Source organism: Chenopodium album, chromosome 11 (genome assembly GCF_948465745.1).
Source record: "Chenopodium album chromosome 11, dcCheAlbu1.1, whole genome shotgun sequence".
Classification (NCBI taxonomy): Eukaryota; Viridiplantae; Streptophyta; class Magnoliopsida; order Caryophyllales; family Amaranthaceae; genus Chenopodium; species Chenopodium album.
In genome coordinates this window covers 2,807,559-2,818,058 of record NC_137844.1, presented here as the reverse complement: position 1 = coordinate 2,818,058, position 10,500 = coordinate 2,807,559, and the positions used below count along the sequence as shown (strand labels likewise).

At 35.8% G+C, this 10,500-nt stretch overlaps 2 protein-coding genes across 3 annotated transcripts; both read left to right on the top strand.

The window, feature by feature from the left end:
• Nucleotides 1-385: 385 nt before the first annotated feature.
• LOC145568219 (serine/threonine-protein kinase Nek2-like) lies at nucleotides 386-6,661 on the top strand. The gene is made up of 15 exons (XM_081627655.1): nucleotides 386-728; nucleotides 1,779-1,917; nucleotides 2,032-2,098; nucleotides 2,422-2,487; nucleotides 2,894-2,940; nucleotides 3,052-3,097; nucleotides 3,220-3,300; nucleotides 3,400-3,442; nucleotides 3,524-3,573; nucleotides 3,661-3,742; nucleotides 3,836-3,885; nucleotides 4,120-4,193; nucleotides 4,371-4,422; nucleotides 4,844-5,308; nucleotides 5,719-6,661. The coding sequence occupies exons 2-15, from the start codon at nucleotides 1,832-1,834 to the stop codon at nucleotides 6,331-6,333; spliced, it is 1,824 nt and encodes a 607-aa protein (XP_081483781.1). The 5' UTR covers nucleotides 386-728; nucleotides 1,779-1,831; the 3' UTR covers nucleotides 6,334-6,661.
• A 356-nt stretch (nucleotides 6,662-7,017) lies between these two features.
• Nucleotides 7,018-10,500, top strand: LOC145567165 (uncharacterized). Of its 2 annotated transcripts, XR_014095509.1 has the most exons (3): nucleotides 7,018-7,479; nucleotides 8,777-10,119; nucleotides 10,431-10,500. XR_014095509.1 is itself a non-coding variant. In XM_081626401.1 (2 exons), the coding sequence occupies exons 1-2, from the start codon at nucleotides 7,207-7,209 to the stop codon at nucleotides 9,887-9,889; spliced, it is 1,386 nt and encodes a 461-aa protein (XP_081482527.1). In that variant the 5' UTR covers nucleotides 7,018-7,206; the 3' UTR covers nucleotides 9,890-10,375. The 2 variants fall into 2 exon arrangements, 1 of the variants encoding a protein (XP_081482527.1); XM_081626401.1 differs by lacking the exon at nucleotides 10,431-10,500 and having other exon boundaries at nucleotides 8,777-10,375.

Genomic DNA, 10,500 nt, shown 5'->3' with positions numbered 1-10,500 from the left:
TAAACTAAAATGAATATTTTTTTAGAGAAGAAAATTAAAAACTGAAGTGAACAAAACTTTCCTAGGTGCAAACATCTATCCTTATTCATTAGTCAAATTAAGCTAACTACATATACATACAATCATATCATCACTCAAATATACAAAATCACAACATAAAGACACCATCCTCCTAACTTCTCAACACAAAAGTATCTTTTTAACTTAAAAATACTTAAAATTTCCTCATTACCCACAACCATTCCAAGTGCTAAGCTACCGACAAAGCATGGAATTTTATCCTAAGTTTTATATTATCCTCTAACGTCCTTGAAAGTGCTCATATATTAATTCCCAAATACTTTAAAACATTAATTAGCAATAAATTAACTACGTGGTAATAAATTGATTAGTTAACCTCCAAAGCACGGGGATCTTCCCATTTTCCAACAGTATTTTTTAATTATTTTAATTTATAAATTGCTTTACTTCTTCTCCTGTCTTTTTCAGGATTCTCTTCTTCTCTTCTTCCCCACTCTCTCTTTTGACTCCCCCATTTTTCACTTCTCCTCTTTTTCTTTTTTTTGAAGTTTGAATTTCTAATTTCTATAACTTTTTTTTTGTCACTTTGTTTATTTTAAATAAATTTTCTTGTTCAATTTTATCTCTTTCTCATTTATACTTGTTCAAGAGCGGGAAAAAGAAGAGAACTAAGAGATCTGTTTTACCCAAGAATGCTCCATTTTAAGGTACTCTTCTCTACCTATTCTTTTTTATAAAGTTTTGATTTTTTTTGGTTTTATTGCTAAAATTGTATGCAATGTAGTTTAGTTTTCCTGGTTAATTTCTGGGTTTATGAAGTTTTGGGGTTTAAGTGAAATTTTTAACTTTTTTTGGGGTTTTGGGGTCTGGGTTTTGTTTCTTGTGTTAAAATGTTTAATGGGTACTTTATTAATTTTGGCTTTGAGTATATTGCTGGTAACAGAAACCCAAAATTTGAGGGAAAATTGTATTTGTTACTTTCTTAAAATTGAAGAAGATGGGTTTAAGTTGCTTAGTAAGATGGAAAAGGGTGATTTTTTATTTTTATTTTTATGTGGGTGAATAACTCAATAATGCTTGTTTAGCATGTGTTGTAGAAACCCAATTGTTGAAAGCACATTTTATTGATTTTTGTGAGTTTTTTTGTTAGCTAATTTTGTGCTAGGGTTTTAGCCTATGCTATGATTTATGACTAATTGAAACTTTGTATTATGCATTAATGTGGTATATTAAGCGGATTAGTCACTTTCATATCCTGTTTTAGTTTGAACTTTAGCACTACTGGAAGGCTTATTAAAGAGCCTGAAATTAAGAAATTGTTTCTCTTTTACTTCACTTTGTTGGTATGAAAGATTTCACTTAGCTTTCTACAGTACCTGCTAAAAACTATTGTGACAAGGGATGCTACAATTTTTATTTATTTATATCCATGCAACTGCTTGTCAAACAAGTTCGAGGCTGACTGTTGGTGTTAAGAATTCTAGTAATTAAGTTTGGGAGTGTTCTGGCCTCTTTGTTACCAGTAATGTTTAGTAATATGTGTCATGTATGTGATAGTTGCTGCAGGTCTAAGCTTAGATGCAATAGGAATCATTTATAGAATGCTAATGTTATTGATTATTTGATTTAAAGGCTGTTAATAACAGTCAAATCCCAAACTGTGCAACTGCCTTTTGAATTCTTGCCGCCTTGCCCTTTACTTTTCATCTTTATGATTCCTGGGAATGTAATTTATGTTGGCTTGTTTTATATTGTAGCATTAGAATTTTTTCCTGAAGTTGTCTGAACTTAAGAGTTACCGGTGGTAGAAATGGATCAGTATGAGGTACTAGAACAAATCGGCAAGGGTGCCTTTGGTTCAGCCCTTCTTGTGCGACACAAACTTGAGAAAAAGAAGTGAGTGCATTCCTTTACTATGTGCTTTGAATATTCAGTTTTAAGTTTCTAGTGATGCAAGGTCTATGGCCTATTTTAGCTATTATCTTAATCTTATGGCCATACTCTTCCTAGGTATGTCCTGAAGAAGATCCGACTTGCTCGTCAGACTGACAGAACGCGCAGGTCTGCCCATCAAGAGGTCAGTTCTAGGTGTGCATTTTTCAGACTACTGATCAGATATGTTATTCAGGCAAAATTTAAAGCTTTCATGCCAGAGTTAAAATATGATGAATAGGTGCAGTATAAAGATGTTATTGCACTAGCTTTAGTCTATTTTCATTACGTATGGATTATGAAGTGCAGACTATAGACAATATTCCATGGCTTCATTGAGTGAAGGGGACAAGTGGCTTCTTTTTCAATAAAATTTGGAGTATTGTATGATCCCCTTGATTGTTCCTGAGAATAGGTTATTCACTTTCTCCCTAATGACTAGTATGTTATGTGTCTTATGATATGCAGATGGAGCTGATTTCTAAAATAAGGAATCCATTCATCGTGGAGTATAAAGATTCATGGGTGGAGAGGGTAAGCTATTGCCTTTTTGATAGCTTTATAAAAGGTCTCTTAAGTATATCAATCATTTTCATGTCTAAACCATATTGTATTTATAATTCTCTCAATTCTCTATGGTATCCATTGGACAATGGCTGTTAAATTGGCTAGAACATTGTCTGACTATTTCTTGAAATTCTATTCTAATTTGCTTCTGGGATTGTAACTTGTAACTACCATCTGCATTTTGGCACTGAAAACTTAATTGTTATTAAAGTGCTAACGTGGCATGATAAGTACATTTTGTGCAGAACTGCCACCTTACTGTAATGTGAGAGAAAGCCAGCTCTGTCTTTCTTATCACAGGGTTATGTGCTATAGTTGTTCATGGTGTGTATACTCGTAGTAATTCTGATAATTTTTCTATGCTTGATCACAGGGTTGCTATGTCTGCATTATTATTGGTTATTGTGAAGGAGGTGACATGTAAGTTATCCTGCTTTTGTTTTATACGTGCCTGTGCTGCACTGCTGTTAAATTGTTTGCCTGTCGGCCTTCAGTTTGTAATCTGTGGTTTTTGTCTTACTGTGCTTGTAGGGCAGGTGCCCTTAAGAAAGCTAACTGCACTCATTTCTCTGAAGAGGTAAGTTCTAAGTAGTTAGCTACAGTTTAAATTTCTTCTGCGTTGATCATCTCTTAAATTTTCCAGACTTGATCTTATTTATGTGGCTACTTATTTTATTTTAAAATATTGAGCTCTTGTAGAAACTTTGCAAGTGGCTGGTTCAGCTTCTAATGGCGCTTGATTACTTGCATATGCACTATATTCTGCATCGAGATGTTAAGGTGAGGCAGGCTTTTTTTTTTTTTTTGCCTAGATCTTAGCCATGTGTCTGTCATAATTATAGGTCTTCTCACATGGTCCTTGTTCTTTTCTTGCCACAGTTGTCAAATATATTTTTGACGAAAGAGCAAGACATTCGTCTTGGTAAGATTGTGTCTAAATCAACTCTTGTATTATAACATGTATTAATGCTATATATATTAACATTTAAACTGATGCACGCAGGTGATTTTGGTTTAGCTAAACTGTTAACTTCAGATGATCTTGCTTCGTCTGTAAGTAGTTTTTTTATCAGTTGGTTAACTCGAGAATTTAATGTTTTAAATGTGTCTGACTCCTTGGTTTACCTGTTTCAATTGTAGGTGGTTGGAACTCCTAGCTATATGTGTCCTGAGCTTCTCGCTGATATACCTTATGGCTCAAAGTCTGACATCTGGTCATTAGGTCTGTTAATCTGTTAAAGCCTACCTTACACTTCGATTTTTCTATTCCCTCCTATTTGTTGGGTGATCGCAATTTGTCATGTGTCATTTTCAGGCTGCTGTATCTATGAAATGGCTGCTTTGAGACCCGCATTTAAGGCCTTTGTAAGTTGCTTGTGTCCATTTTCCAGCACTGATTTATGTAGTTTTGGATGGCATCATATTTGCGCCTCTGAAATATTCATTTAGAGTCTATGTTATAAATATATAAAACCTTCTTTAGGTGTTATCACCTAGACATTTTTATGAAGTTTTTTCCATTTGTGTATTTTGTTCTCTTGCATTTGTGGTTCTGCACTTAATATTTTTGAGTAAATTTGTTTTTATCTTGTTGTGCAGGACATGCAAGCACTGATTAACAAAATAAATAGGTCGATTGTTTCCCCACTTCCGACTATTTATTCTGGTCGATTGTAAGTGCTTTTTTGCAGTATGTGAAAACTTTCATGTGTGTTATGATTTGCACACTTGCACAGTAGGAAATATTTGCTTAGGGGCTTGCCTTTGTTCCTTTTTTTTTTTGTTTTTGGCTGTGTAAGGTATATTTAGCTATGGTTTTTCTCATTTCACTGTATCATCTCATTTTGCAGTAGGGGTCTTGTTAAGACGATGCTGAGGAAAAACCCTGAACTTCGGCCCAGTGTATGAATTCTCTTCTTTTTTAGTTTCATACTTACAATGCTGCATGCCACTTTGCTCTGATAATATACTTGTCACTATGGCTCTGTAAGCTTTAGGTGAAAATAAAGTTGATTAAAATCAGTAACTTCATTTCAGAAATATATTAGTGAATTGAGCAAAAAAAAAAAAAAAAAAAAAAAAATCAGGTTCTACACTTTATTCAATAAATATCACTTCATCAGCAAAAATGAATTTTTACATGTAAAACTGTGAAATTATTTTAGCTACATAGGTCTTGCAATCATTTAAATTACAAGTTGAAACAATTTGTGTCCTTGCATCTGAATTCAATCAACACTCTGATTACAGCTTTTTTTTCCCCCTATCAGCACATTGGCTATAATAATTTGATGTGGATATGGTTTTGGCTTCTCTGTTTCAGGCTACTGAACTGCTCAGACATCCTCATCTTCAGCCATACGTTTTCAAAATAAATCTAAAGTTTGGGAGCCTCAGAAGAAACACCTTACCAACATCCTATTATGACAATCCAAGGAAAACCAGATTTCTCGAGGCGGAAGAGATTCCAAAGCGTGTTGACAGACAGAACAGAAGATTGTCAAACAGTAATGACCGAACCCAGAATCCCAGCATTTCTGGAGCTGAACCAGACTCCCCGTATTCTATCAGACAGCAACAGGAATTTTCTACTTATATGAATCGAAAGCTGGAGGAAATGTCCACTGGTAGCTCACACAAGGAGATAGGTGTTGATAAGCCAATAATTGGCAAAGCTTCTACTGTGGCAAAAACCCCTAGGTTCTCAACGCCTTCAAAAGGTTCTTCTGCCTTTAGGAGGTTGTCAACACCCTCTAAGATGTCCACAAATGCATCCAGTCGTACCTCTGTAAGTTCATTACTTCATTAAGCCATTACAATTCAGTTTAATAGGCCACATCTTTGTTTTGGGACATGCCATAACAATAGACCACTAATATAGAATTTCTTAAGTGAAAATTTTATGTTGCCCATACAAACCTTAAAGATATCGTAATTCTAAAATTTTAAATATAACGTGAGCTGAAAAACTTGCATGGAGAAAGATACTTGTGGAATTTCAATTCAATTGAAGTTATAGAAAAATTCAACCGATCAATGGTTGTCCTTTAGAATTGGGATGAAAGAACTAGGGGGTTGTACATTGATATCATTTCCCCCTGATAAAACCTTTCTGATGGGCCGTGTTAGTACGTGTTTCTCTTGCTAGTATGTATTTGGCACCATTAAACTCTAAGCTTTGAATTCTTAAATGTGCAGCTTCCCATGTCGCATACTCCGACGACCAAATATTCGAGATCAACACGTAGAGTTTCCCTGCCGCTTTCAGTCTCAAGCAACAAGGCAGCAGACTATGAGACTCAATATAAATCCAAGACAGGATTTCTTCACGGTGTCGAGTCTCCTGATGTATCTGTCAATGCCCCACGTATTGACAAGATGGCCGAATTCCCATTAGCATCTTCTGAGAGCCCACTTTACCCTTTAAATAGAACCTCATCAACTTCTGCTCAGTGCTCTTCCACCTCCCCAAAGGCTGCTGATCGCTCAATGATGAAGGACAAGTGTACAGTCCAGATAATAGACAGAGTCTTGGACAAGCCAAGTATGGCCAATGAAATTTCAGAGTATAATCAAGTCAGTGGTTTATCCAGCAAATCATCATCAGACTCCAGGCAACGGCGGTTTGATACCACCTCATATCAACAACGTGCTGAAGCATTAGAAGGTTTGCTTGAGTTCAGTGCCCGACTTTTACAGCAGGGAAGACATGATGAGCTTAGTGTACTCCTGAAGCCGTTCGGTCCTGAAAAAGTGTCTCCAAGAGAAACTGCTATATGGTTAGCTAAAAGCATCAAAGAGACCGGAACCTAGCTATGGTACTAACTTTCTTCCACAACTAGTCCCTTGTATATTGGCTAGCAGTGTTAGTTTAAAATTGTGTGAACTAGTGAATCTAGGCCCTAGGATCAAAATCCTTGGATGGGGTTTTGATTTGTTAAGGAGGCTTGAAGCTGTAGTTAGAGTTGCAGCTGTTTCTAATTTTGTTAATCCCCGAGATAACCATTGCAGGTGCAAGCAAACGGTGCTACATGCACTTGTATAATGTAGTAATGTGATTCTAACAAGTTAGTTCTCTTAAGGATCTGGGTTCTAAGATGTGAATTTTCCGGAGAGTAATAGTATGTTAGTATCAGTTTTTTCTTCCTCGTCTCCTTGAGAAAGAGATGCTTCTAGAATGGAAAGAGGTTTCTGGAAGACTGGAATGTAGAATTGTAGATTATGCGAGTTTTACATGTCTCTCAATTCTTTCATGTAATACAATTGTTTGGATTTTGCATGTAAATATTTTGCATAAACTTGATACTAAAACACAAGATAGGACACCGTTTCTTCTAAACCAAAATAGTGACTCTTTTTCCAAAACGCTAAGCTATTGTATGCTAAGTATTCCTTCATGTCTACAACTACACACATGACGAAAATACTCACCATGACATAAAACACAGGTGCCCCTATCACTTCTCTAGATTAAATTTCTAATAATAATCCCAACATTCAAAAATCTAGAAAAGAACCCTAAAATTTACTCTTTTTTTTCTTTTTTTTTTTGACGGGAAAGCTTTTACTTATAGCGGGAAATGCTTAATTGACTTCAAATTTTCTTAAGAACCCTAAAATCCAAATTTAGACTTAAAAGCGTCAACATTAGGAGAGAGAGAGAGAGAACAATTTGCAGAGACTTCAATGGAGGATAAGAAGATAGAAGTTCTAGAACCCTACCAACTCCATTACTCTGATCTTCTCAAACTTTCATCATCATCTTCGTCTTCATCATCGATTGAAATCGAAAAGTTGGAATCAGTCTTGAGAGCAGTAATGGAAGCCCTAGGGCCCACTGGTCCAGGCCTTCTCACCATTACAGGAGTTCCAAATGTTGCGGAACTTCGTAATTACCTGCTCCCTCGCGCACGAGATCTCTCCCTCCTCCATCATCGTCATCGCAATCGCATTCTCAAGGTCTTATTTATTTATTTTATTGGTAGTTTCAAAAGTTGTTATCATTTATTTGCAATTTTGCTGAAATTAGTGTGAATTATGAATGATGAGACTTATTCTGATTGATTAATTGTGATTAATTGTAAATAGTGAATGTTTTCAATCATTTAATTGGTAAAAAGGTTTTAAATTTGGAAGATCATAATTGTTCTTTTTTGGAGTGTTTAAAATGTCATGATTGTATTTAATTGTATACGTATTTGGTTTGTTAAAGGCAAAATGATGAATTTTCTCGAATCGAGTGGTTGAGGATACTCGAGAAATATTGATGAAATTCCAAATTTAAGCTGTTAGAAATGGCAGGAATTAAGTGATAATTGACCTTAGATAACTTCATATTTATGGAGAAATGTTGATAGGTAATTAGGTATTGATGTTATGAGGAATGGGGAATTGTTGATTGGTAAGATTGATAGTTATGGCATTGGAATTTAAGATGTTGATTGATTTAATCTGGAAATTAAATTATAGGATAATTTAATTGATAAAATTGATAGTTATGTCAGTGAAATTTTAGCTATTAATTAATTTATTTCTTCAGGAAGTTTGATTGGTCATGTTGAAATATATGGAGAAATGCTGATAGGTGTCAAAGATGTTTGTCTAGTGTTGAATGAACAACGCTAAGGAAATAGCATGGTGGTGCCCAAAATGGCAAAAGATATGAGATATCTATTGGTCAGTTGATCTTATCAAGACTTTGGAATTGGTGTGCTATGATGCATTGTTAAACATAACTTTGGTTGAGAACTTGAGATATATGGGAGATCCTCGCAATGACATGCGAAAAATATTGCAATTTTTGCAGATCCTTTACTCATTAAGTCATACTGCTTTATTTATTGCTTAATGGCTTCTTTATGAGATTTTTAGTGGGTTTTGTAAGGGTGGTAGTATTTCAAACTGAAACTGGTAAGACACTTTCTTCGTTTGTTAATTTTAGAAAAACATACTTAGGAGTGTCTTGTACAACCTGAGCCTTGACGGATGATAGGTAATTAGGTACATCCCATATACCGGAGGAATTTGGAGTGATATTAGAATTTTATTGACTAATAAGGATATTGTATTTTTGGATATAAACCCATTAGAATGTATTATTTTGTCCACTCTCCAAGACGGTTTACCATTCCTTGTATACAACACTATATCATTTACTTAATAATTGCCTTGATCTTTTCAGCAGTTGTCTTCTAGATGTTTTTCATACCTGTCTCCCATACTGTACTGTTGACTTGTAATTAAAGAGAAATGGCAGGATCATGGCTTAGGGAGCGATGTTCCATTGAAGAATTTGGATAGATTTGTCTCATCATTTGCTATGCAGCTGAAATATGGGCACAAATTGGATATGAGTAAGTTGAGCCATGTATGTTCTGAGGGCCTTGAGAAGCACAATGTGGGTGAAGAAAATATTGATGCTGATGAGTATGTCAAATCAATCAATGATCACTTCAAGGATCTTGGTTGTAGCTTTAGGGAACTTGGGTTATGTATGATGGACCTGGGACTTCGTGTAGCACAGATTTGTGATAAGGCAATTGGTGGGAAGACATTGGAGAACAGCTTGTTAGAGTCAGGGACAGCAAAGGGTCGTCTCATTCACTATCACTCTTTTCTTGATACTTGTATAATCAAAGAATCTGGGAGAAGACAGGGGTCTATGAAAGGACAACAAAAATCTGTACCAAAGAACTTCCATTTCAAGGATGAAAAGAGGTCGTGCAGGAGTGAGGAAATGCATAGAGATGGTGATAGAAGGGCATGCAAGAAACACTCTGATCTTTGGCAACAGTGGCACTATGACTATGGTACCTTCACTGTTCTTACTAGCCCAATGTTCGTCAAACTAAAATGCTGTCACACAGAAAAAGGGGACGATGATTGCAAGAAATTCAGTAGGTTAGAATGCTCGTCACCCAGTGGGAATACTTATATGCAGATTTTTCATCCAAAAAAGAACAGTATTTGTGCTATAAAGGCTCCTCCTGAGAGTTTCATTCTTCAGGTGGGGGAATCAGCTGATATTTTGTCAAGACATAAGCTCCAGGCAACTCTTCACTCAGTATCACGGCCAGTAGAGCTGGAAAACTTGAGCAGGGAAACTTTTGTTGTTTTTTTGCATCCTGCGTGGAATAAGGTTTTTGATATGTCAGATTATCCAGTGGAGCAGCTAACATTAAATGATCAGAAGGGGAATCATGGGGAGAGGCCTCAAGGCAAAGGAGAGCTTGAGAAACTTACACAAGAGATTCACAGAATCATCCCCCCACTCTCTGCACGGCTTAAGGATGGGATGACATTTGCTGAATTCTCCCGCGAAACAACCAAGCAATACTATGGTGGTAGTGGCTTACAATCAAACAGATGAGGGTCGCGAAGCAGTGAGATTGCATTTGACTCTGCCATATGCATTGTATTCTTGTTGTGGTTGGTCTACTTGCTCTGGTGTTGAGGAAGCATTTGCAGAGGAACACCTTATCTTCTTTGAGGATGCTGTGATCCAAGTATATATTCAATTGACAAAATTCTTTATTGAAGAATGTTGCTGTTTTACTGTACATCTACTCTCTACCAAATCATATGAAGCTTCCTAGAAAGGTAGCTATCTAATTTCCTTTAGGATGATTTGGGGCTGTAAATTTTTAACCTGCTGAAGGATTATTCTCTTTGAAGCAACATTACTGGCATCTGTCTATGTCATAATTTATTCCCTTGTCCATTTATTCTGAGGATTATTGAATGACCAAATCATCTTGAATTTGTTGTTGTAAAGTGTTATGGAACTTGAAATTCTTGTTAGTAATTGTGAAGAAGACGTTTGAACTTCTGCAATGTATGAAATGATTTCAGACCACCTCAGATGTAATTTTTAGCATTGAGGAGGCTCTTAATTTTCTTATCTTTGGCAGGGTGAATAGAATTGACGCATGCTTTGCCTACAATCACAACATGATCATTTCTCTATGATATCCTGACAAG

Bases quoted from the DNA above. Each gene is read 5' to 3' on its own strand.
- LOC145568219 (XM_081627655.1), top strand. From the start codon at position 1,832: ATGGATCAGTATGAGGTACTAGAACAAATCGGCAAGGGTGCCTTTGGT. The intron at 2,488-2,893 runs GTAAGCTATTGC...GCTTGATCACAG, and splicing joins AAGATTCATGGGTGGAGAGG to GGTTGCTATGTCTGCATTAT. The intron at 3,886-4,119 runs GTAAGTTGCTTG...CTTGTTGTGCAG, and splicing joins GACCCGCATTTAAGGCCTTT to GACATGCAAGCACTGATTAA.
- LOC145567165 (XM_081626401.1), top strand. From the start codon at position 7,207: ATGGAGGATAAGAAGATAGAAGTTCTAGAACCCTACCAACTCCATTAC. The intron at 7,480-8,776 runs GTCTTATTTATT...GAGAAATGGCAG, and splicing joins ATCGCAATCGCATTCTCAAG to GATCATGGCTTAGGGAGCGA.